This window comes from Chinchilla lanigera, unplaced genomic scaffold (assembly GCF_000276665.1).
Source record: "Chinchilla lanigera isolate Chin_1 unplaced genomic scaffold, ChiLan1.0 scaffold00015, whole genome shotgun sequence".
Classification (NCBI taxonomy): Eukaryota; Metazoa; Chordata; class Mammalia; order Rodentia; family Chinchillidae; genus Chinchilla; species Chinchilla lanigera.
Window position 1 is genome coordinate 853173 of NW_004955416.1, and position 26370 is coordinate 879542.

Consider the following 26370-nt stretch of genomic DNA (forward strand, 5'->3'; position numbering starts at 1 on the left):
AACTCCCACCTCAGGAAAACAGAACAAGCACAAATAAACAGTCTGAGGTTGTACCTCAAGTTCCTAGAAAAAGAAGAGCAAGTCAAACCTAGAGCCCAAAGAAGGCAGGAAATTATAAAGCTCAGAGCAGAAATTAACACAATGGAGACTAAAAAAAAATACAGAGAATTAATGAATGGAGGAATTGGTTCTTTGAAAGAATAAATAAAATAGATAAACCCCTATCCAACCTTATCAAAAAAAGGAAAGAAAAAACTGAAATACAGGTAATAAGGAATGAAAGGGGTAAAATCACTACAGTTCCTGAAGAAATTCAGAAGATCATCAATACCTACTTTGAAAATCTTTACTGTCATAGGATGGAAAACACAGAGGAAATGGACAGATTTCTAGATACATAGGAATTACTAAAGCTGAATGAAGAAGATATAAAAATCCTGCATAATTCAATATCAGCCAGTGAAATTGAGAATGTAATTAAAAACTTGCCAATGAAGAAAAGCCCGGGTCCTGATGGATTCACATCTGAATTCTACAAGCCATTTAGGGAAGATTTAGCAACAATTCTTCTCAAACTCTTTAATGAAACTGAAAGGGAAGGAATTCTCCCCAACTCATTCCTGGAGGCAAGTAGTATTCTGATACCAAAACCAGACAAAGACCCAATCAAGAAAGAGAACTGCAGACCAATCTCCCTATTGAATATAGATGCAAAAATTCTCAATAAAATACTAGCAAAGAGAATACAACAAGTAATTAAGAAGATTATACACTAAGATGAAGTGGGATTTATCCCAGGAAAGCAGGGATGGTTCAATATATGCAAATCAATCAATGTAATACACCATGTCAATACAGTCAAGGACAAAAATCACATGATCATCTCCATGGATGCAGAAAAAGCCTTTGATAAAGTCCAACACTCATTCATGTTGAAAACCCTACAGAAAATAGGAATAGAACGACTTTACCTCAAGCTGATCAAAGCCATCTATGATAAACCAACAGCTAACATTATATTAAATGGTCAAAAATTGAAAGCTTTCACTTTAAAATCAGGAACAAGACAAGGATGTCCACTGTCACCACTCCTATTCAATATAGTTCTGGAAATATTGACTAGAGCAATTAGACAAGAGAGAGAAATAAAAGGAATAAGGATAGTAAAGGAGGAGGTGAAATTGTCATTATTCGCAGATGATATGATACTCTACATAGAATAGATATTCCTTGCTCATGGAATAGGAAGAACAAACACTGTGAAAATGGCCATACTCCCGAAATTGTTGTACAGATTCAATACAATCCTAATGAAAATACCTCACAGATCTAGAGAAAACACTCCTAAAGTTCATCTGGAACCAGAAGAGGCCTAGGCTAGCAAAAGAAATCTTGGGAAACAAAGGAAAGGCAGGAGGCATCACAATTCCTGACTTAAAATTGTATTACAAAGCTACTGTGATAAAATCAGCATGATCCTGGCACAAAAACAGATCTGAAAATCAGTGGAACAGATTAGAAGATACAGATACAACTACAAACACACTTAATCACCTTATCTTCAACAAAGGGAACAAACATGTTCAATGGAAGGATGATAGTCCCTTTAATAAATGGTGCTGGAAAAACTGGCTTTCCACATACCGAAGACTAAAACTAGAACCACGTTTTTCACCATGCACTAAATTAAAGTCGAAACAGATCAAAGACCTAAATATTAAAACAGAAACACTAAATTTATTGGAAGAGAGAGTAGGTAAAAATCTTGATGACATTGGGGTAGGCAGAGAGTTTATGAACAAAAACCAAACTGCACAGGAAATACTTCAAAGAATCAACAACTGTGATCTCATCTTATTGAAAAGTTTTGCACATCTAAAGAAATCATCAATAAATGAAAATAAAACCACGAACTGGGAAAAAATTTTAGCCAACTGTCTGTCAGACAAAGGATTTCTATCTAGAACATATAAAGAATTAAAAAAATCAGGCCTCCTAAATTCAAAGACCCAATCCAAAAATGGGCATCTGAGGTGAATACACACTTCTCTAATGAAGAGATACTAATGGCAAATAAACACATGAAAAAATGTTCAACGTCATTAGTAATTTGAGAAATGCAAATTAAAACAACACTGAGATTCCATAAGTGAGGCATAAAGAACTGCAATTAGCCATGATCAGAAAAAACTACACCAAGGCATATAATAGTTAAGATTCCAGAAATTCAACACAAAAACAGAATATTAAAAGCTGTTAGAGAAAAGAAACAAATCACTTATAAAAGAAAGCCTATCAGAATCATAATACTCCATGTGATAAGAACCTGGAAAAAAGCAGGGGTAGGTCTTCTATTTGCAGAAAAAGTAGATTTCAAGCCAAGACTGATCAAGAGAGACAAAGATGGTCACTCCATGCTTCTTAAGGAAACAATCTAAGAGGAAAAGATAACAATCATAAATATATATGCACCAAATACCAGCACACCCAACTATATAAAACAAATATTAATGGACATAAAAAATCAGCTAAGTATGAACACAATTGTAATGGGGGACTTCAATACCCCACTGTCACAAACAGATAGTTCAATTAGACAAAAAATCAACAAAGAAATATCAGAATTGAACAAAACCTTTGAATAAATGGACTTGGTAGATGTCTACAGAGTGTTCACAGTACAGTGTCAAAATACACACTCTTCTCAGCTGCACATGAGACATTCTCCAAAGTAAACCACATATTAGCTCATAGAACATGCTTAAGTAAATGTAAAGGAGTTGAAACCATCCCCTCAATACTATCAGACCATAATGTAAAGAAATCAAAAATCAATAGCAAAAAAACCCCAGAAAAACTGCATAAACATATGGAAATGAAATAACACCCTCCTCAACAACCAATTGGTCACATATTAAATTAAACAAAAATTAGAAAATTTCTACAATTAAATAATAATATCAATACAACATGTGGAATTTATGGGATACAATGAGTAGGAAGAACCAATATAGTGAAAATAGCTATACTTCCAAAACTGTTATACAAATTTAATGAAATCTCTATCAAAATACCAGTAGCGTAATCCACAGAACTAGAGAAAATGATCCTAAAAGTCATATGGAATAAGAAGAAACCTAGAATAGCAAAAGCAATTCTAGGTGATAAAGCAAGGCAGGGGGCACACTTGAAATTATACTACATGGCTACCATGATAAAAACAGCATGGCACTGACAAAAACAAAAAACAAAAAGAAACCCGAGGATCAATGTCATCAAAACACATGACTGGTATTAGGAAATAGGAAAAAAATATTTAAATGTGAAGGGAAATGGAGGGAGAGGGGGAAGAAAGGAAGCAAAAAGTAAATAAAAAGAATAAAAGATGCAGAAATAACTCAAAACACATTCTGCTACCTGATCTTTGACAAAGGAGCCTAACACCTTCACTGGAAGAAAGATAGCCTCTTTAATAAATGGTGCTATGAAAACTGGCTTTCCATATGCTGAAGATTAAAGCTAGACCTGAATCCTTCACCATGCACTAAGCTAAAATCAAAATGGATCAACAATCTAAATATTAAAACAAAAACACTAAATCTGGTGGAATATAGAATAGGTTGAACTCTTGAAAACATAGCTATAGGAGAAGGCTTTATGAACAAAACCCCAACTGCATACAAAATAACACAAAAATCAACAACGTGGATTTCATCTTATTGAAAAGCTTTTTGCACAGCAAAAGAAACCACCAATAGAGTGAAGAAAAAACCCACAGCGTGGGAAGAATCTTTTGCTAGCTGTTCCTCAGACAACAAACTAATATCTCAAATATACAAAGAACTAAAAAAAAAAAAATCAGACCTCCCAATTTAAAGACCCAATGCAAAAATGGGCATCTGAAATGAATAGATACTTCTCAGATGAGGTACAAACAGCAAATAAATACATGAAAAAATGTTCAATATCACTGGTAATTTGAGAGATGCAAATTAAAACAACACTAAGATTCTATCTCACTCCAGAAAGAATGGCACTCATTAAGAAGCAACCAATAACAAATGCTGGTGGGGCTGTGGGGAAAAAAGAACCCTTTTCCATTGCTGGTGGGGGTATAAATTGGTACAATCAATATGGAAATGAGTATGGAGACTTCTCAAAAAACTAAAACTAAAGGTTCCATTTGACCCAGATATTCCCATTTTTGGTACCTTCCAAAACGAGTTAAAAGCACCATACCACCATGAAATATGCACACCCATGTTTATAGGAGCACAGTTTATAATAGTACAATAGACACTGTGACAGGGAAAGAAACTACTCAAAAAGGAAAGAAGAACTGGGATGGGGGAAAGGAGAAAAGAAGAAAAGAAGGAAAATAGTTAAAATAATTGTATTACTAATTTGTGTTAGTTCATTGAAAGGAACAGTTAGTGTTTATATTGTTTGACCAATCTTACATGCTTGTATCTGGTAATCTGAGCAACTACTTTGAAGATAACAATATGCAATATAATAACCATTATTAATTCCCTAGCATCTTGTTTTGAAATTCTGTATTGTTTTTATTGTTTTTATTATTCTCTTTAAAATAAGAAAGAAACAAAACTCAAAGATTTGCAATATATAAGAAACACACTTAATCCAAAAATAAACACATAGGTTGAAAATTAAAAAAAAAAAAATCTTAGTAACTGACCAAATGCCCAGCAATGGATAAATGTATAAAGAAGATGTGGTTTTTAATATACAATGAAGTAGTACTCTGCCATAAAGAAGAATAAAATTGAGATATTTCTAGGTAAACGGATGCACTTTGAGACCATACTTTTAGGTGAAATAACTTGGCCATACATGTTTAAATACCACATTGTTTCTCTTTTTTGAGAAACTGAAAAGGTAAATAAGGACCAAAATGGATGACAGATATTAGGAAGTAGGAAGAAAATATTCAAATGGGAAAGGAAATAACGGAGAGGGGAGGGAGGAGGAAAGGAAGTGAAAAGTAAAGAAAAAGAGAATAGAAAAAAAATGGAAACAAAACTTTTGTAAGTAAGGAGGGGAAGAAGGGTTGAAGAGGGGAATGGAGTGGGCAAAAAAGAATTATGGTATGTTATATACAGATACAAATGCCTTTGATAATGGCATTAGTGTGTATATCAAAAGCATGCTAATAAAATTAATTTAAAAATAAACTGTGATGAGGAAAAGGGGAAAGGAAGGAAGGGAAAAGGAAAAAGTATATAAACACACAAGATAGTTAAGATAGTTATACAGCTAGTATCTCTTAGTTCATTGTAAAGAAAGGTTTGTGCTAATATTGTCTGGACACTATTTCATGCCTGTATCTTAAACTGTGAACAACTACTATGAATATAACAATACGCAATGCATTAATTATTGTTCCTCTCCTATGACCCTGTTTTGAAACTCTGTTTTATTGTTATTTTTATTTTTTCTCTTTAAAGTAAAAAACATGAGAAAAAAATAAGAGAGGCCCAGAGTGCTGCCTGTCTTTTGTACTATGGAAGGACACAGAAACAGGAAGCTGACCAGACTCAATCTGCCCATGCTTTGATCTTGGGTTTCCCAACCTTCAAAGCTGTGAGAATCTGTTTCTGCTGTTTATGAGCTACCTAGTCAGTCAATGGGGGCATTTTGTTATAGCAAACTGAGATACTATGCCACTGGATTGTAGTATAATTTTAGTAAGTTAATCCATGTAAATGTGCCTTGAACAGCTCCTGGCACCTCGTAAAGGCTCAGTGCTAGCTGTTACTATTCTCACTACCATCCTCACCAAAAGTTATCACCATCCCCTCCATCCCTCATTCCCACCTATAATCCATTATTACCATATCTACCATTGTTAACCACTGCTCACCTTTATCACCCCCACATCCCACTATGACTAAAATCCACCCATCATATTTAACTATTACTGTCTTTATCATTCAATACTTATTATCACAACACTCATGATCACTCACCATCACCTACCACACATGCATTATCCACTATCACCACCACCACCCAGCACTACCCACTATCACCCCTTAACATCTCCATCAACTACTACCAGCATCTACCACTGCCCACTGTTATGCACTATCACCCACCATGAGCAACCCCCTCACCCACCATGATGGCTCTATCAACTTTATCTTTCACTGATGAGCGGGGGATCTGCTCTGCTGAGCAGAGGCTACAAAAGAAGCCGGAATGCCCTAAGTATCTTCTAGACATAGGACTTATACAGGACTTTAAGATACAAAGAATCTATTTATTAGAGCTTCCCCATTTCAAATGCTCCAACACTTAGAAGGATCAACTAACACAACTGCAGGCAAACATGTCTCTAGCATTGTGTTAATCTAAGTTTTCCATGGGTTCTTTAAGCTTGATTACAATTCGGTCAGGTATATGTTATTAACATTGTTGTTTTACATATAAAAGAGAAACAAAGCTAGGAAAGCGTTATTAACTTTCTTAAATGCAAGCCAATTTTGAACCTAAGGTACTTCATCTTTTAGTTCAAACTCTCAAATCATGTGACTGAGTCACACTGTCTTCCTCTGTCGGTATTCAAAATTACTTCTTTCTACTCTGCTGATCTATGTTCTCCCCTATGACAATCTGCTCACAACCATTTCAGCTACAAAAAAATCTCAAATCTCTTCTGTCTCCATCGTTTGAATGATCTCCACTTTAGTAACTGAGTTAGGGGCATCTCCATTTGGGTGTTGTACACCGTCAAAGCAATACGACTTGACCCAAACAAAGCTTACAGTGATTTATTCCAAGCTGTCTTACTTTTCTTGTTGCTAAAACAAAATACCCAACACCTAAGGTTAAAGTAAGAAAGGTTTACTCAGTTCACACTGTGTAGAGGTTTCAGTCCATAGACGGCTGGCTCTAAGGCAGAGTGGTGTCACGGAGGGGCAACCGTTCATGGCAGCTGAAGATATCAAAAGCAACAAGAGAGGAGGGGCAAGACTCCTCTTGTCCCTTATGTTGTATGCAGGCTACCTGACCTTGGGCAGATGTAGAACTCACACCCTTAATCCCAGCACCCTTCATCCCAGCCTTGCATTACAAATCCAGTCACACTCTCTAGATTCAGCCACCTCTGAAAAACCTCTATTATCATGAGGCTTTGGGGGATGTCTAGACACAAACCATAACACAAACCATTTTCTTCTTCTTTTATACTTCTTCTTATCCTCAACTGTGAATGTGAGCTAGAATGTGAACTCTGCTTCTTTTTTTCCCTCAACTTCCCCAGGCTCAGTCATCCTATCATGGCCCTCTAGTCCTGTAAATTCTGCCTCTGTAATTTCTCTCAAATGTATCCCCTCCAGTTCTTTGTACCATTACCATTATAATTCATGCCGACCTGAGCACAGAGGAACCTGTCCCGCCGTACTCATCAGTCTCCTTCCTGTTATAAAGGGTTCCCTGTTCTCTCCATACCAGATCAGTACTAACTCTCTCAGCATCAAGGGCATGTTCTCCTGATTATGATCATCTACCTAACTTTTAAACCTCCTTTTTTACTGCTGCCACCCGCCTATCCACCTGATGGACCGACAGGCCACTGTTTCCTGGGCCAGCATGTTTTAGCTGTCAGGCACTGACCATGCTGCTCCCTGAGTGTATCACCTCTCTGGAAGCATGACTCTTCAAAGCTTATCTTTAACATTACCTCCTCCAAGAAGCCTTTCCTGATCTCCATAGGAGGTGAGTTTCCCTTTTGGAAGCTCTTTTTCTCCCTGCCTTATTTTACTTAATTAAAAGACATGATCTCTGTCTGTGTATACTTTGCTTGAAAGAGTATACATTTTTTTGAAAGAAGCAAACAACATTCTTCGTCAAAATCCAAAATGACCTTTATATTTTAGAGATAAAAGAAACATTAAGTTAAAATGGATGTTCCCCTTAACGGGCCCATTTGCTACTTTCTTGTATTATAAAATTGTACTATAGGGAATATGCTTTTCAAAAAGAAAAAACAACCTGAAAATAGAAGAGGGAGACTAAACATTTTAGCTTAAAGTTTAGTTCAATATGGTTGTGCCAGGCCAACAAAAGTGAGTAGGCACTCCTGCGCATTTTCATTGGAATTTGGACAATCCAGGTAGAAGCATAACTAGACTCCTTTACCTTCAAACCTATGTCAGCCGTTCCACTAAGCATCTTAAAAAACTCTTGATCTTGATGGTGAAGGTGGGCAAGAGGAATAAACTTCATTCTGCCTTGATCTGATTTGTCTGTTACATAGTCTACTTACATAAACTATGAATTCTTCAAATTCACTCCAAACACAAAATATCCTCTCTTTACTGCTATAATAATTTTGCCTTAATTCTGGAATATGATTATTTGAGTAGAAAGTGAAACAGACTATTAGAGGATACTCTGAAACTGGTGGAAGAAAATGGAGCTTAGTAAAACTATGATTAATACATAGGAGGCTGTGATGAAAAATGCACAGATGGAATAGAAAAGAGTTGATTAGGTGCCCAGCAACTTTTTTTTCTTTTCTTTTTTTTTTTTTTTGGTACCAGGAATTGAAGTAAGGACCTTGCACTTGCCAGGTAGGTGCTTATGCCACTGAACTATATCCCCAGCCCAAAAAAGAGTTAATTAGGAACCTGGCTTGTGAGTCCCAGCCAACACAGTCATCGCAAGGTCTGTAATCCAGTTAGGACAAGGGGAATTCCAGGAGAACAGAAATCATTCAAATATTAAGCTATGTAGATTGGAACAGGACAGTAAGCAGCTGTGATGGGATAAGGAAGAAAAACACATGGGAATATAATAATGACATCGTGTCAATATATTTTGAGGTAAATTCTTATACTTAAAATAACTGACATGATTTTATATTTGCTTCAATCCCTTCTAGAGATCCTTAACCAGGGCAGTTGAATTTATTAGCTTGGAATCACAAACAGAAAGGAGAAGGATCATGACTGTAATACAAATATGAGTGCATTAGTATTGCAACAAATTCTTGGTGGACACGGTATCTTTGCAAGAAAGTAGTCCACTTATTCTGTGCAATGTTCAGTAATTGTTGTGGGAAAACTAAAAAATTTGGATAGAGCAGGAATTCATTACAAACAGAGGGGGACCTGTGTTGAGAAAAATAGGGTTGGTGGGGCCACTTCTTTTCTCCTGAGAGTTTAGTTACCTTTTATAGCTCTCTGGTTATTACTGATTTTTTTCAGTCACCCATTCATGCAATATTCTATGGGTCTGGAGGTACATGTGCATTTAGCTCTGTGAAACAGGTGAGATGACATATTAATACAATTCTTCATTTGTGGGTAGAAGAGGTACAAGGAGGTCACAAGTCCAAACTCATGCAAAGAATTTCTTGCTGGATCTGGGATTAGCACTCAGTACTTGGTCACTGGATTCTTCTCTTGGTCTTTGTCTGGCCTGGTTCTCCCTGAGGTTTCTCTTGCCAGAAGCAAGTACCTATAGAATCTATCATATTTACTGATAGGAAATAATGAAATAAGTCATTTTTCCTTGCATGTATCCATGAATATGTTAGCCTGGACGTAAAAGGCATGGAAAATGTGGGACTCACTGTTCACAAAGACGGCAAACCTCAGGAAGGACAGGTAGCGCTCCCCTTCGATGGGATTCCAGCCAACATCAGGGTATCCTTTGGCCAGAAGCATGGGGCAGCTCTGTAGGCCGCAGCCTGCCAAGTAGGTCACCACCTGCCAAGAACAGTACAAATGTCCATACACACCCATTAGGATGGCCACTATGTCAAAAATAGAGAAACAGAGCAAAGTGTTAGTGGGCATACGGACAAGCTGGAAGCCTTGGGCACTATTGACGGGGTTATAAAATGGTGCAGACTGTGGAAAACAGCATGGCGGTTCCTCAATGAATTAAAAATAGAATTACTCAATATGTCAGTAATTTCAGTTCTGGGTATACACACCAAAGAATTAAAAGCAGAGTTTTAGAGACTTGCTATGAATATGCTGCCATATTCACAGCAGCATTAGTTATAATATCTAAAATGTGGAAGCATCCTGAGTGTCTGTCAATGGATGAATGGATAAGTAAATGCGATATATACATACAATTAAACATTATTCAGGCTTAAAAAGGAAGGAGATTCTGACATATGTTACATCGTGGGTGAACCTTCAAGACATATTCTAAGTAAAATAAGCCAGTCATAAAAAAGACAGATACTATGTGATTCTACTTTTATGAGGTACTTAAGAGTAGTCAAATTCATAAAGACAGTAAAATGGTAGTTTCCAGGGGCTATGATGGTTTTATAAAGTGGAAAGAGGTTTGCAGTTCTATAACATGTAAAGTGTTATGGAGACGGATGGTGACATGGTTGCACGATATTGTAAAAATGTTCAGTAACGCTGATTGTACACGTAAAGATGATCAAGAGGGTAGATTTTGTATTGTGCATTTTATTATAATAAAAATCAGAAAAAATAAGCCACATATATATATTTTTAAGACAAAAAGCATCCAAACTTTTAACATAATAGCGAGGAAGACATACTTCTGGGAAATGAAGGGCTTTCATTTCTCTGAAGGTAGAGCAAGCCTAAGACTTTGGATAAAATTAATTCAGTAGATCTGTAACCAGAACTTCTAAACCATTTTTGTTTCCCTGTAATCAACAAAATTGACTTTCACTGTCAGGTAGGAGTACATTGACAGTTCCAAGGTTTTTCTGGTTCAGGCAACAGGTTAGAAATCAGCCTTCCGAGGGTACATCTGGAGGAATAATGGTAGAAGAGAAGAGCCCTGTACGGGGCCTGCGCTGGCCGTGCTCATTTGGTAATGCCATTGTGAGGCCAGGATGTTCAGTGGTTGATCGACTGAGTAGGTGCTTATGCAGTAAGGGCCCCAACTCTGCTTTGCCTCGAGAAGACCTGTCCAAAGCCTTGATACCAAGACGTTCAGGCTGGGTGACCAGAAACATAGGCTGTTAAAAAGGAGAATTGATAGTTTTCTCTTTGCTTCCAGGTTCCCAGACATTGTTACAAGATCTCAGCCTAAGATCTGATAGAGATTTTAGATTCTGCCTCCTTTTCACAGGAGTTAGGTGAAAACACTTTCAAATGACCTTCTTTAAAAAGTAGGTGATATTCCAATTTGTATATGGAGAGAAGAGAATTCACTGTGTTGCAATTCCCCAAAGATAGAAATGGTGTCTACTTTTCTTGCTTGCTTTCTTTTTGTGGTGCTAGGGACCGAATCCAGGGCCTCATGCATACGAGGGAGGTGCTCCACCATGTGCTGCAGTCCTTTGGTGGCCCTGCCTTTTTTATTTCTCAATCCCAAGGGCCTTGTCACAGAAGGGGCTCAACAAGTTTGTTAAATGAATGACATGTTTGCTGATGTCAAAAATTGTTATTTCACTGGAAAAATAAATGTAAGAATCTATCACTGCACTTCTTTCATAAATCAGTAAAGACACTGCTCTGCTTAGAGCTCGCATTTGGCTATATCATAAAAATGTCAGGGAAATGTCAGGAGGAGCCACAGTTGGGCCGAAGTTTTCATGGTCGTAGGTGCAAAGCATTTCACTGGCAGGAAAATAAATGCGTGCATGTCTGCTCTGTGCTGGAAGAGGGTGTCTTTTCAACCCTAATAGTTGTAATGTACCCTATGATAGAGGGAAGAACTCTAGAATTTACCAGTCCTCTGCATACTGATCTGAGTAATTTCCCAACACCAGAACAAGTGAGTTGTGTGGCACTGTGCTGAGCTAGGCTCAACACTTGCAAACCCCTTTCCAGATTTCCCTGCCAGTCCTGCCCGTTCTCGCCCTCTTAGCTTGCCCGCCTCCACCTATCCCATTTTACATACGCCAGGTGAGGCTCAGCATCTTTGTGGAGCAGCAGCATCATTTCAAAAGATGAACTGAGGCTGAGTACTGAGTACAGAGTACTGAGTACCAGCACTGCCTTGCTGTAGGGGACCCACTAGCTGCTTTTCACACAACGCTGAGGTCTTTCTTGTCATTTCCAGGCAAGAATAATAAAGTTTGACTGCAGTCTGTTCCCCGAGAAGCGGAGATAATGTGCAGACAGCATTTAGCATTTAGGCAACAGCTGTCATGCCAGAAGCCACAGCGCCAGCCTCTCAGTCCTGGGGGTGTATAAGGGCCAGATGGCGTCCCTTCAGTGCAGGCCTAAGGGGCCTAGAGGGGCAACTTCTAAGATTTCTCTCTTGTAACTTCACTTATTAGCTCACAGCCCATTAGAGTTAACCCTAAGTTGCACTGCATTGGGATTTAGCAGAATTTGAAAAAGCAGAGTTACTTCAGTGTGCCTTTCTGTCTGATAAAAATCATATTTAACAAGCTCAATAAATAAATTTTTCCCCTGGTTTCAGCTTTTAACTTAATGCTTTATTAGAGACTCAATTAGGTTCAACAGTAATGTTTACTGAATCCGACAAAATAATAAAGGTGTTTTTACCTACATTTGTCTCCCCAACTATTATTTTAAAAATACATCTTTGATATTTCAAAAGACTAAAAGAACAAAATGAAATGAGCAGCTCCGAGACAAAGTCCTCTTTTACGGACTGGGTTCTGTCCTCCTTAATGTACATGTTGACACCCTAATTCCTAGTACTTCATTTCAAACGCTTCTGATTTGGAGATGAGGTCTTTACAGAGGTGACTAGGTGAACTAGTGAGGGTGGCATCCTCAGAGGAAAAGAAGGCATGGACACACAGACACCCCAGGGATGCACACACACAGAGACCAGGTGAGGACGCAGAACTCAGGACCCTCTGCAAGCCAAGGAAGGAGAAGACACAAAACCTGCTGACTCCCCTTAATCTTGGATTTATGGTCTCTGGAACTGTGAGGAGGTAAGTTTCTGGGGTTTAAACCACCTGGTCTGTGGAGCTTTATTACAGCTTCACAAATACAGGCAATTTTTTGGTTCAGGGTGGGTCCTCAGTAACTACTAGTTAAATGCATTTGAGACAAAATTTACTAACTCAAAAGCTTCAATAAACTACTGGTGTGGAATTATTTCATCTCACAGATCGGACATGCTTCTGCAGTGTGGCCAGAGATTCCCGGCCAGACCGGACCAGCAGGGTGCTTGGGAGTGGAAATGCATCGCCTGTGTGGCCACCTCAGCTAGCTGAGGCAGCCTGCTGTGGGCACCATTTAGTTGAGACATGTTGACTTAGCCCTTCTCTCTCTCCTCAACCTATCTTCTCTGTGCTGCCTCACAGACACTGCAGAAGAAAGAAAATGAACTACATTAACTTTTCCCTCTTAGCTTCTCATACACATTTTCAGGAAGTTCCTCATCCCTCTTTGGTTTCTCCTCCTCCTCCTGTGTTTTTGCTGGTGCTCCTTCCTGTGATTCCCTTGTGTGCTCTGGTCTTCAAGATTCTCACCTAGCCATTTCCCTTCTTGCTCCAGGCTGCCCCTGGAGTGATCTCATCAAAACCCAGAGCTTCCGTCACCCTCCATGTGCTCCATCTGCAGCACTGAGAGCCTCCTGAGCTCTAGTGTCGTGGAGTCCATTTCCCATTTGACACTGCCACTTTAGCCTTCAAACACAATGCAACCAAAAGCCAGCTCACCAACCTGCCTCAGCTCTGCCCCGCCTCTTGTATTCCTTAGGGAAAAAGTGAGCCAGCCTAGTAACTGGTGAATGGTTGCTGCTTGTCCTCTTAGAGGCCCTGTGAACTCTAATGCTTGTCGCAGCCACTGAGTCAGTACGAACTGAAGCCAGCAGCAGCTTGTGCTTGTAATGCTATAGATGCCTCTTAGCTCTTCTTGATCGAAGTCTTATTTCTCTTTCAGTAAGTTTTTCTTACTGAAGCCAGGTGTGTTTTCTGAAGCACATATTGTACCTTGTTGCTCATCTGCCTGAGGCCCTCCAGCGGTGGTCACTGCCCCTAGCTCTCTAGTGGGTCCTACAGTGTAATTGGCACGTGCATGGCCTCTGCAGCCAAACTCTTTCAGCTCTTGACTCTGTCACTACTCCCTGGCACTAAGGATGCCACTAATCTCTATGTCTCCATTTTTATTGCCCATGAGTAGGGGCAATAAAAATAAAAATAAAAAGACTCATGTGACAGTCACATGAGTCAACCTACAGGAAGCATTCAGTGCGGGCTGGTACACAGTGGTCCAGCATGAGCATGAGCTTCTCTAATTAATAAAGTCCAACTCCTTACCACTCCTGACTCCCTTCTCACCACCCTCTCAGGCGCCATGTGCTTTGGTCAAACTGGTTCTTCACTATGTGGCAGTCTCCTTGCTGAGCCCAAACACTCCTGGTCCCATCCCAGCAATATGCTGGACTAGTTTCACCTCGTCCGTATCATCACTTTTTCTGAGTGATCTTCCTGAACACCTGTCAGGGTTAGGTGCCCTTCTCCTTTGTGCTTCCAAATGCATGATGGGTAGGGCCTGGATGGCCTTTGACTTGTACAGCTTCCCCTTACCCTGCCCCAGCTCACACTTCTCCACACTTAGTGCACTGTTAATCTCATCAGCCATCCAGACAAGGAAATAGTTCCCCGGGACGGATGGGGCAGAGATAGGTGAATCTGCCCTCAGTTATCACCACCATTAGGAGCTCTATTCGCCACCTCGGTAGAAGGCAGCTTAGTTTGTCTCATTTGTTTATGGAAAAGGCAATTATAAAACTTTTTTTCCAGTCTTTTCTTTCTTAAGTGACCTTATGAATGACATGATCAAGGACTTTATTAATAGCCACAGAGATCTGGTGGTTTGTGGAGCCCAGTGAGGCTGGAACTCCACATAAAGAGAATGCAGGTATACGCATACTCACTTCTGTGATGTTGGCTGACATTGCCTCCAGGAGAGCCTTTGCTCCTAATGATCTTACTGTTGTCAGTTAGTCATATTCTGCCACATTGTTGCTGAGAGTCCACCAAGATGAAGATGGAAACTTAGAACCTGGCCCGCTTTTCCCTCTGGTTAGCCACACTGTAGGCAGAAGAGAATAACACATTGCCTCCCCAAAGCCAGTTACCTTCTCGAGGTCGGGTTCTTCTAAGCCCAGGGCTAATTCATTGTTGTCCATGACAGAGGAGGCAGCCACATCCAATGGGGTGGACCCCCTCATCGACGGGGAGGCTAGGGAGGGAGAGAAGGAACAGAAGCGACAGACAAAAAGGCCACCCTGGTCTGAGCTGAGATTGAAGTGCACATGAGTGGTCAGGAGAGGGCAGCAAATTCACTGCAGCTGGGCCCACGTAGCTGTTCTCCAGTAGGGCAGCTACCAAATTTAAGAATATTCTATTTGCTGTCCTTGCTCCCTACTCATTACTGATTGCATGTGGATTAAAAGGAAACCAGTCCACAAGATCAGCTGTAAATATGTATTTCCAAGTGCCTAACACAAAGTGTGGGGACCCCTCATCTGGTGATTCACTCAAGAGATCCATATCTCTCCACCAGCTGAACCCAAAATAGCTCCAAATAGCACTAGTTTATATAGCTACATTAGGTCATCAGTGCTGTCTTTGATTTTTTAAAGTTTTTTTTGGCTCCTAGGCTAAAAGTAAGAAATACTTTGGGTGGCATTTTACAAAAATGTTGGTTACATTTGATAAATAAAAGAGAATTTTTAGATTTCAAGTGCATGTACTTGTGTATTCTACAAATTCATTGCTTTTCATCTGGAACAGTGGGGGAGGCATATGGGTTAAGCAGCTTTCTTCCTGGTGGGGATGGGTTTACTCTGTTTATCCATAGTTGCTATTGGTCAGTCTGTGTTGCAGCTAAGGAAAGCACTTGCTGGTTGGGTGATGGGACAGGTGTGAACTTTGGAGCCAACCTGCCAAAAGGGACCAGAGGGTCTTACTTGCTATGTTATCTGGTAAGCTGGGCTGGGAGGAACATGTCCCCAGAATACATCCCCAATCCCAGTCAGCATTTCATAAACCATAGGCCACCCTTCCCAAGGGAGGGGAGATAAAACTAACCGTATGACTAGGCCAATAAAGTCTGTCACCAATGTGGTTGCTAGCTACATCTCTATTTGGGTTGGAGAGTAAAGACATGTTTCTATGCACTCATTTTTTAAATAGGGAAGATTTTTTTTTTTTTTTTGTATTTAAAAATGCAATAAGCACACAGGTTGATGCTTTCTCTTTAGTTCCTAAATGACCAGTAGGGGGCGTGTAATCTCCAAGGCATGTGGAGATTATAACAACAAACATACCTAGGCCCACGCTGCTGTTCTCTAGCAGGTAACTCAGATGCTCAAACATTGCCTTCTGATTTTGCCGGCTAATTCGACAGAAATAGCAAAGGAAGCGGCAACAGCTAGCAACCATCTTTGGGAAAGCAATCTACCGGGAGAAAGAGGAGGTGTCAGAGAAAATAATGTATCTTGAGGCATTTCTGAAAAGTCTGATCTTAGAATCCTAGGTAGAAGTCTTGCAGGCTATGAACAGTTTGTGAAATGGATTTTTTCCTTCCTTCCTGTTTTTTGCAGGACTTATTCACAGGAGGGACAAAGAGTGGAAGACATTTAAGAAAAGGCTTCCAGAAATATTGACAGCTAATTATAGTTCTTAAAATATCTTTTCTTCAAAGGAAAACAGACATCATTCATGAATCCCAGGTTCCAAGGGTGTCACATGAAATCACATGACTTTGTATCAAGCTACTGTTATTCTTAGCTAAGATACAAGTGGGCAGAACTCTGATGGGAAATATCAGAAAGAGGGCTGGGAGAACACAGAAAATAAGGCCCATCAGTAAGTATACTAAAACTGGAATCTCCTGGGTCATTCCAGGCCCCTATAGCCTGAGGAGCATGAGGATGTCTCTATGAGCCTACTCCCATTGCCCTTGTTCTTCTCAATTACTCTCCTATGGGTTCCTATAGCACTCATGATTGGAGGCTTACAATTTGGCATGGGAATGCCATCTTACATTAGTGTTGATTGCGTTTGGCTTTTGTACTTAACAAAAAATCAGTATCTGTATGCTAGGCCATATCTCATTTTTCATCCCATAATGCTCAATGAAGTGTGTCAGTGTTCACTTTGCCCAGAATTCTAGAAAGACCTTGATTTCCCTCTTTAGAATCATACAGGATGCTCTAAGAAATATGGTTCTGAAATCCATCGTCATCTGCTTGCTGAGGGATCTGGACATGTGCTCAGGGATCTTCCTCCAAGAGACCAGAGGAAGCCAGGGAGAAGGAATGTGAGCTGGTAAAACTGCACTGGAATAATTCATTCCTAGGCTGTGGCACTTTGGAATCTCCAACATTTGAAACCATATGCTATGTACTGTGTTCAGAAGCCATCTAACTCTAGCACCTCAGACAAGTTGAGATGAATGCCCAGCTGTGCTGTATGTTTGTGCCTTTCCCCTCGCCAGTGGATGCTACCAGTTGTTACGGGGGAGCTAGCAAGAAAACCTGGCTAGATAGTGGGCTGGCTGACAGAGGAAACACGAACATACTTGAGGAACACTGCTAGGGTCACTATTAAGATTTTGTTCGCTTTTAGAACAGCTTGCTCCTGACCAGAACAAAGCACACTGCGTTCCTCTGTGGAATCCTGAGTTCTTCTGTCTAGGAAGGAACAGGGCTGCAGAATACAGGAAATAAACTTAGTAGCTGAATGGCTAGAGGAATAGGTGAGCTTTCACAGTCAGAGCTCTTACATACCTGGGCTACATCCAACAACATTGTTCTTTCCCTGGGGAAAAGGACAATGGACACCACCCCTATGATCCTGACTAAGTCACTTTATGCGTCTGTCCCAAAAGTCAAATTCAGGTCAGTCCTTGTATAGTATTACCTGTGATTTCTCTGTACCCAGCACATTCACCATCACCTCCATCACGGTCTCGTGCATGCCTAGGACTCTCATGAGGTTGGGATGCTGGTAAAACACCTTGTTGTTCATGATGTCCCTAGGATAATAATCAGACAGAGACTTCAGTACCTGCTTATATTTATGCTATAAAAATTCAAAGATGAGAACATACAAATACGTTGGGGGTGAAGTAATGCAAAAGTGACAGGCTGAAAAGATAATGAGGCATTAGGTCAGGTGGAATATATGTGGACTACCTTTTTTAGCTCATTGGAATATTTCTGCCCCTTTCTCCCTAAGTACTTGCTTGGTCTTTTTGAAATGTTAATGACATTTAAATAGTTGCCTCTTGGGATTTTGCTTGTAATGTTTTTTGAGCCAGTCCAAATCACTAACTTGCTCTTCCTCCATGTACTAAGTGTCTTCTACTTCTTCTCTTGTCCTTACTTATATCTGTGTCTCCCTGTACTTCCATTCTTAATGATAGTGTTGTACTCTTTCTTAAAGCACTTTTATATTAGGTACCATGAAGTTTGTGGATTCCAGTCTTTAATACCAAAGACATTAACATAAAAGGACAGTTGGGTCATTCAGTACACATTCCCATAATGAAGCTGCAGACAAAGATTTAAAATGCAAAAACCTTCTCTTAAATGGCCAGGTGCCCCTTGCTGGGTGGTTAGTTTCTGCTCAACCTGCTTCCTTCTTTTCTGTGGGGGGCTGAATAGATGCCACCTGCAGCCACCAGGTTTTTCTGTTGCCGTGTCTACTGCGAAGGCTTGGGGAGGTATTTCTTCTGTATTTTTTCGTCCTATAAGAAAGTCTTCATTTCTAAGATTTCTCTTTAGAAATTAGTTTGAGAATGCATGCATCCAAACCCTCTTTTACTCTTGAGGACCCTCAAAATGCCTTTCCTGAACCTTGGCGATGCTCCTGTGGTTTTGGTTTAAAAGGTAGTAGGATGAAATGTTGCTTTTTCTTTTAATTATGTAAATTTGTGGGCTGGTAAGTGAACCGTTTTAGGCCTTGCTTTTCTCATCTACAAAATGGAGTGTTGCACCTCAAAATTAAAGAAACCCTTTCTGATGCCTAAAATGCTATGAACTGTGTTGACTACATGGTTTCTCAGACAGAGCCAGATATCACACAGAACTAACAAAAATGACTCTATAAAAAAGACCGGTGAAGAAAGGATTAGGAGGCAGTTCCTCAGCGGGAACTCCCAGAAGATCGGTGGTGAAAACTCAAATGCTCAAATGGTTTCTGTCATGGGCTGAACCTACTGTTCCTTTCTCCAGACTTTTTCATGGCCTTCCTTGGGCTACCTTCATAAGATTCAAACTAAATACTGCTCTTTTCCAAGACTTCTCCACATTCCTTTGGGCAATGCCCTCTTATGATGAGTAGCCGGTCTCTCAAGTTACAAAGAGGACTCACTTGGCAAGATTTCTCATAAGAAGAGAAAGCAGGCCCACTCTTCCCACTTGAAGCTTTCTTGAGCCACGCATGAAGGACCTACCCCAGCCCATTGATCATGAGCAGCTCCTCTTCCTTGCCCATCCTCACACTGAGGAGCGACCGGATCTGGCCCAGGGCAGCCAGCAGGTTGATGGTGTCGCTCACAGAGGCCTGGCTGATGGTATAGGTCTTCCGCAAAGCCTGCAATAGCTCCCCAATGCTGTCATACTGCCTCCGGAGCAGGTTGAACATCATCCGCACCAGCTCTGCATCCTGGATCTGGTCTTCTTGGGCCCAGCGGATCATTGTCTGTGACACTAGTTCCTTCAGTGTTGCTGGAAAGAGAACAGGAGGGACTGTTGACGTTGTTATCATGACTCAGAGGGAGTTGGGTGTCACAGACATATCATTCCACTATCAAACACATCATGAGGTGATTGAGGTTAAAAAATTCTTATGTTAAAGAGCAGGGTGTGACATGCACAAAAATAGACTATATCATGAAAAGATAAATATGACAGTCATACTATAAAACAAGTATATCCTTAGTATAATTTGAGAGTGCTCAGTATTCTATTTCTATTAAACAATGTTTGAAGTGTTGCTGGAAAGAGAATAATAAATAAAACTGTCTTTGCCTTTAGGGAGTTCACAAGCCAGTTCTTTACATTTTTATTTGATAATAAAATTTTATCTTTATTCTATAATACAATGAAATAAATACTACAATGCAGATACTTGTAAGTGCCATGAAATAGAGTAGGGAGTGATTGATTCTGGGTGGATGAATGAATGAAAGAAAAATATTGACTGTGCTTCCTTAAGAGTGCACATTAAGCACTGGAATTTCTCACCATAGGTAGTGTCACCAAGTATTTACCAATACCACATACCATGCACTGAGGAAGCAAAGCCATTGCATCAAGAATTATAAAAGATACTTTAGCTGATATCAACATAAAAATACAATAGGAGATGGAGAGAAGTGTATTACAGAGGTCTCCGTCAAGTGCGAAGTCTTGGAATTTGACATCTGACCATCACTGGTGCACTTGATTTCTTTGCCTGGATCTTTGGCAGAAGTTAGCTACTTTAATAAGCATTGAGACAAAGAAAGTATTCTGACTTTGAATTCAGAAGTTACCAGAGTTCATACTGGCTACATGGAAACATGGCTAGCCACACAAGTGAAGGAAGGATCACGGAAGTGAGATTCAAACAGCTATAGGACCTTCAGAGACTGCACTGAAAGGCTCTGAGAATCGCTGACTGGCCTTGGAGTGGGAAGACGATTCGAAGAGAGACACATCTGAGCAGGAGGATGCAGTGGAAGGGAACCCTGTTGGAACAGCTGGGAAGGCAGTGCTCACCCCACCATACCCCACACACACTTCCAGAAGGTGCAATGACAGAAGCAGGAAGTGCTGCTCTCAAAGTATAATTGCATCCAAATCTGGTGCTAGACCGCTCACATTCCTGAACAGGAGAAATGGCACTCATCAGCTTAATTCAGGCCAGGTGAATAAACTAGAGATAAGGGGCCAGTGAAGGTCACTGAGTCCATCAGTAAAAGAATCAGGAATAAAACTCAGATTGGTGCTTGTGCCACATTTTCTACTCCACATCACTATATATGGAAGATGTCTGCTCTACATACAGTCTTGGCCCATCATAGGAATGTAAAAATAGAAGTCAGTCACTGACACTCTGAAAAAGACAGAGATGTAAAGGATTCATTTAGCTTACTGCTGTGTCTATCAACTCTGTGTGTGTTGTAGGTTCACAAGGGAGACATAAGTTGAAAAGCTAAAAAAAAAGGATACTCAAGAGGCACAGTAAGATGTTCCTAGGAGATCTCACTAGGCAGGGACTGCTGACTAAGATCTTGTAGGTTAAATAATATCTGTACCCTCTGGGGAAGTGTCATTTAAGGGCCAGCCTAGGTTTCTCTCAGGAAACTTGTTCCTTCAGGTATAAATGTTCTTATTCCTCCCAATTAATACAGTAAGAATGAAAACAAGACAGCAGCAGCACACTCTGGTACCTGAAGCAAACTTTTCTATCCCTGTAAATACAAGTTCCCCTAAAAGGTAAGTTTTTACCATGAACCACCAACTCTAATACACCTCATCATGGTCAGTAGCACTTGGGAGAACCAGTGATTAGATGGGATAAAATCATTAATTAGCTCCAGGACGATTCTTTCTTCAGCAGGGAATTTTGTGAAGTCATAATGAAACTAAGTAAATATTAGTGAGCCCTTAGCTTGGTTGTAAGATTAATTCAGGATTTGCATGAGCTCTTAGCCTTGCACCAATTCAGAAATACAAGTCAAAATTTGTGGTCTAGACAATAGATTCTGTACAGCAAACACCTGACTGGACATAAGGCAAATGGGAAGCAACCTTTTAACTGGAAGCACAGAGCAGGACCTGCTACCCCCACCTTAGCTCACCAGTTCTTTGTCCAAGCTAGTCTTGACGATGAGGAGAGAAAGGGATAAATAATACAGCTTTGTGAGCAAACTAATGATTGGTCAGCAACAAAATGTAGCCCCCAGGGCCTGGCAGAAAAGAAGAAAGCAAAAGTCATCTCTGATGCACAGGCAGATATAACTCAGTGGAAAGCAAGATATTTAATACTGTTCGTGCTGGACAGTTTTAAACTGTGAGGAAGCAAGGTCCAGTGAAGGAAACAATAACAAGGAGAAGAAAGAAAACTGCAGGGGGGAGAGGGAACGTTCTCAAGAGCCATGAAAAGCACAGCATATCTTGTGGTTTGACATATGCTAGGGACTCAACAAACACAAGCAAACCTGGGCTGAATCAATGAATTCCAGTCTAAATACTTTGGGATTGAAAAAAATAAAGCCAGCCAGACTGCCTGCCCGTCCATCTGTCTGTCTGTCCATCCACCCATCCATCCATCATCCATCCATCCATCATCCATCCATCACTCATCCATCATCCATCCATTCAGAGATGTTGGGGATTGAATTCAGGGAACCATGGATGCTAGGTAAGTACCCTACCACTGAGTTATGTTCCTTGACCAAAAATGGAGCTTTATACTGCTTGTAGCATTGTTGCTGAAAATGCTTTAGATTTTAATTAGCTTCCATGTACCAGCAGCATAGCAGCCAAAATGTACCAGGGTTGAGAGGTTAAAGGGAATACGTTTCTTGGAATGTGTTAGGCTCTCCATGCATCTGTACATTTGAGAATTAATTAATGCATACAGTAATGTGGCATGTATTGTAGGCTTAATATAAAAATTAACTATAGATATCAGTAGTTATAAAAGTGTAACCTGCAGACTCAGGGGACTCATGGTCCTTGGGCAGTTTGCAAGGTCAAGTTGTATCTTCATAATAATTTGAAGATGTTATTTGCCTTTTTCATTGTGTTGACATTTGCCACGGATGGCACAAAAGCAATGGCAGATAAGACCACTGGTGTCTTAGTATGAACCAAGGTAGCAGCACCCAACTGTATCTTTTAATTTTACATCCTTTGAAAGATGTCCCGCCACCAATAAATAGGGAAGCCCTGTGTGAAGCAGTAAAAAAATATTAATTTTATTAATAATAAATTATTGAGTTTGCAATTTTTTAATGTCCTACATGACAGAAGGGCAAGTATACATAGAGCATTTCAGCTTCATATCAACATGCAGGGGCTTTTCCTTAGGAAAAATGCTCCTGTGACTGAGTTGTGAGCTAAACTAGCCTCTTGTTTCATGGGTCCCATTTCTTATTAGAAGCATGCCAAGCTGTGGTGAATCAGATTCAGCTGACATTTCCCTAGAATAGGAAAAAACCCCCCTGAGTCTTTTGTGACAAATGACAGTATTTATTGCCATTAATGAAATTTGAGCTTTCAAGTAAAAAACAAAAGTTTTAGGAAAACTTATTTGCTACTGTGAGCATTGCCAACTTAAAGACTCTTCTGATTAAATTATTACTATTAATAAGTCTAATTGGAATATTTTGTAATGAAATGTGTCAACATTTAGAGCCTCTGCATAATCAATGAACTAATAATTTCCCAGTGGTCAGTGCAGTGGTGCATGTTTGAATTGCAGTACACAAACATTTGTAGATGAAAGAGCAAATCAACATGTAAAGTCAGTGGGTTTTTATGCAACAAAGTACAAACTTTTTAAAATACAATTTCAGATCTAGATGCCTGCTAACTTTGGAGAATCTATTACTTGTTTAATTTTATTTTTTAAACTTTAAAAAAATTTTTATTTTAAAGAGAATACAAAAAAAGAATAGCAAAAAATCTACAATACAGACAAAAACAAAACAAAGCCAAAACAATAAAAATGACAGAGGGTTTCAGAACAAAATGATAGGAATTAAAAGTGGTTGTTATACTACATATTTTTATCTTCAATGAAGGTACTCAGGTTACCAGATGTAAGAATGCAAGATTGATCAAACCATTACAGAGAATAAAAAATAAAAACCAAACAAACCCATTAGAAATGATACAGTTTCACTAGATAAGATGGTAGGAATTCACCAATGGTTGTTCTGTTGCATATTGTTTGCAAAACATTTGCTCAGATTACCAGATATGAGCATGCAAAATTGGTCAAAAAATTAAGCATTAACTGTTCCTTTCAATAAACCATTAGACATTAGCAGTACAGTTATCCCAGATATGTATGTGTGTATATATATATATATATATATATATATATATATATATATATATTTTCCCCCTTTTTTCTTTTTCTCCTTTCTCTCATCCCAGTCATTCCTTCCTTTGAGCAGTTTCTTTCCCTCTCACATTATCTGTTGTATGTTTGGGGTTTTATTTACTCTTTCAGGTTCTTACACTAGGGAGACAATACGATGTTTACACATGTGGGTCCGATTTATTTCACTAATTAGTATGGTCTCTAGTTGCCTCCATTTACCTATATAAGCCATGAATTTATCTTTTTTATTGCTGAGTAATACTCCATTGTATAAAAAGTACCACAATTTTTTAATACATTCCTCAGTGGATGGGCATTTGGGTTGTTTCCAAGATTTAGCTATGACAAATTGTGATGCTATAAATATGGGTGTACCTATATCGCTGTGGTATGATGTTTTTAATTTTTCTGGGAAAATACCCAGAAGGGGAATAGCTGGGCTAAGTGGGACTTCTAATCTTAGTTTTGTGAGGAATCTCCACACTGATTTCCGCAGTGTTTTCACCAATCTATACTCCTACCAGCAGTGGAGAAGGGTTCCTTTCTCCCCACAGCCTCTCCAGCATTTGTTATTGGTTAATTTCTTAATAATAGCCATTCTTTCTGGGGTGAGATGAAATTTCAGTGCTGTTTTAATTTGTGTTTCTCAAATGACCAATGCTATTGAATATTTTTTCATATATTTATTTACTATTAGTATTTCTTCATTTGAGAAGTGTGTATATTCATCTCAGATGCCCATTTTTGGATTGGGTCTTTGAATTTTGGGGGCTTTTTAAAATTTTTTATATGTTCTAGATAGAAATTCTTTGTCTGAGGGGCAGTTGGTTAAATTTTTTCCCAATTTGTGAGGTTTCTTTTTACTCTGTTGGTGATTTCTTTTGATGTGCATAAACTTTTCAATAAGATGAGATCCTGGTTGCTGATTTTTTGAAGTATTTCCTGTGCAGTTTGGTTTTTGTTCCTGAACTCTCTGCATATCCCTATGTCATCAAGACTTTTACCTAATTTCTCTTCCAGTAGATTTAGTGTTTCTGTTTTAATATTTAGATCTTTGATGCAATTTGACTTTAGTTTAGTGCATGAAGATAGATATGGGTCTAGTTTTATTCTTTGGCTTGTGGAAAGCCAGTTTTTCCATTTATTAAAGAGGCTATCTTTCTTTAGATGAACATATTTGGCCCCTTATCAAAGACAAGGTGGCTGAGTATATTTGTAGCTGTGTCTGCATCTTCTACTCTGTTCCACTAATCTGTAGGTCTGTTTATTTATTTATTTTTTTTGGCAGTACTATGCTGATTTTATCACGGTGGCTATGTAGTATAATTTCAAGTCAGGGATTGTGATGCCTCTTGCCTTTCCTTTGTTGCCTAGCACTGCTTTGCTATTGTAGGCCTCTTCTGGTTCCAGATGAATTTTAGGAATGTCTTCTCTAGATCTGTGAGGTATACTACTGGTATTTTAATCAGGATTGCATTGAATTTTGAATCTGTATAACAATTTTGGGAGTGTGGCCATTTTCACAATGTTGGTTCTTCTTATCCATGAACAAGGAATATATTTCATTTTCTGAAATCCTCTCTGATCTCTTTTTTTAAAGAGTAGTGTAATTTTCAATGTATAGATCTTTCATTTCTTTTGGTAGGTTGATTCCTAAGTATTTTATTTTTAAGATGCTATTATGAAAGGTGTGGTTTCCCATATTTCTCTCTCAGTCTGTTTGATGTTTTTGTGTACAGGAATGCTATTGATTTTTGAGTGCTTTTTCTGAATCCAGGTATGCTACTGAATTTGGTTATTAAATCTATAAGACTTTTTGTGGAGTTTTGGGGGTCTTCTATGTAGAGTATCATGTCATTTGTGAATAATGATAATTTTACTTCTTCCTTTCCTATACTTATTCCTTTTATTTCTCTCTCTCATCTAATTGCTCTGGCTAATATTTCCAAAACTATATTGACGAGGAGTGGTGACAGTGACATCCTTGTCTTGTTCCTGATTTTAAAGTGAAAGCTTTCAGTTTTTGTTCATTTAGTATGATGCTGGCTATTGGTTTGTTATAGATGGCTTTTATAAGAATGAGGTAAAGACCATCTATTGCTATTTTCTGTAGGGTTTTTAATAAGGAATGAATGTTGGACTTTGTCAAAAGCTTTTTCTGCATCTATTGAGATGATCAGGTTATTCTGTCTTTTGCACTATTAATATGGTGTATTACGTTAATTGATTTGTGTATATTCAACCATCCTAGCATTTCTGGCATGAATTCCACTTGGTCATGGTATATAATCTTCTTGATGATTTGCTGCATTCTGTTTGCTAGTATTTTATTGAGAATTGTTGCATCT

At 39.2% G+C, this 26370-nt stretch overlaps 1 protein-coding gene across 1 annotated transcript in view; it reads right to left on the reverse strand.

The window, feature by feature from the left end:
• Window positions 1–26370, reverse strand: part of Ryr3 (ryanodine receptor 3) — a 547606-nt gene that overhangs the window by 140667 nt on the left and 380569 nt on the right. Inside the window, exons 39-43 of the mRNA XM_005381167.2 lie at window positions 19374–19647; window positions 17837–17951; window positions 16240–16369; window positions 15046–15149; window positions 9602–9737 (exon numbers count right to left, since the gene is read on the reverse strand). Coding sequence (XP_005381224.1) covers window positions 9602–9737; window positions 15046–15149; window positions 16240–16369; window positions 17837–17951; window positions 19374–19647 — 759 coding nt within the window. The remainder of the gene's footprint in view (window positions 1–9601; window positions 9738–15045; window positions 15150–16239; window positions 16370–17836; window positions 17952–19373; window positions 19648–26370) is intronic.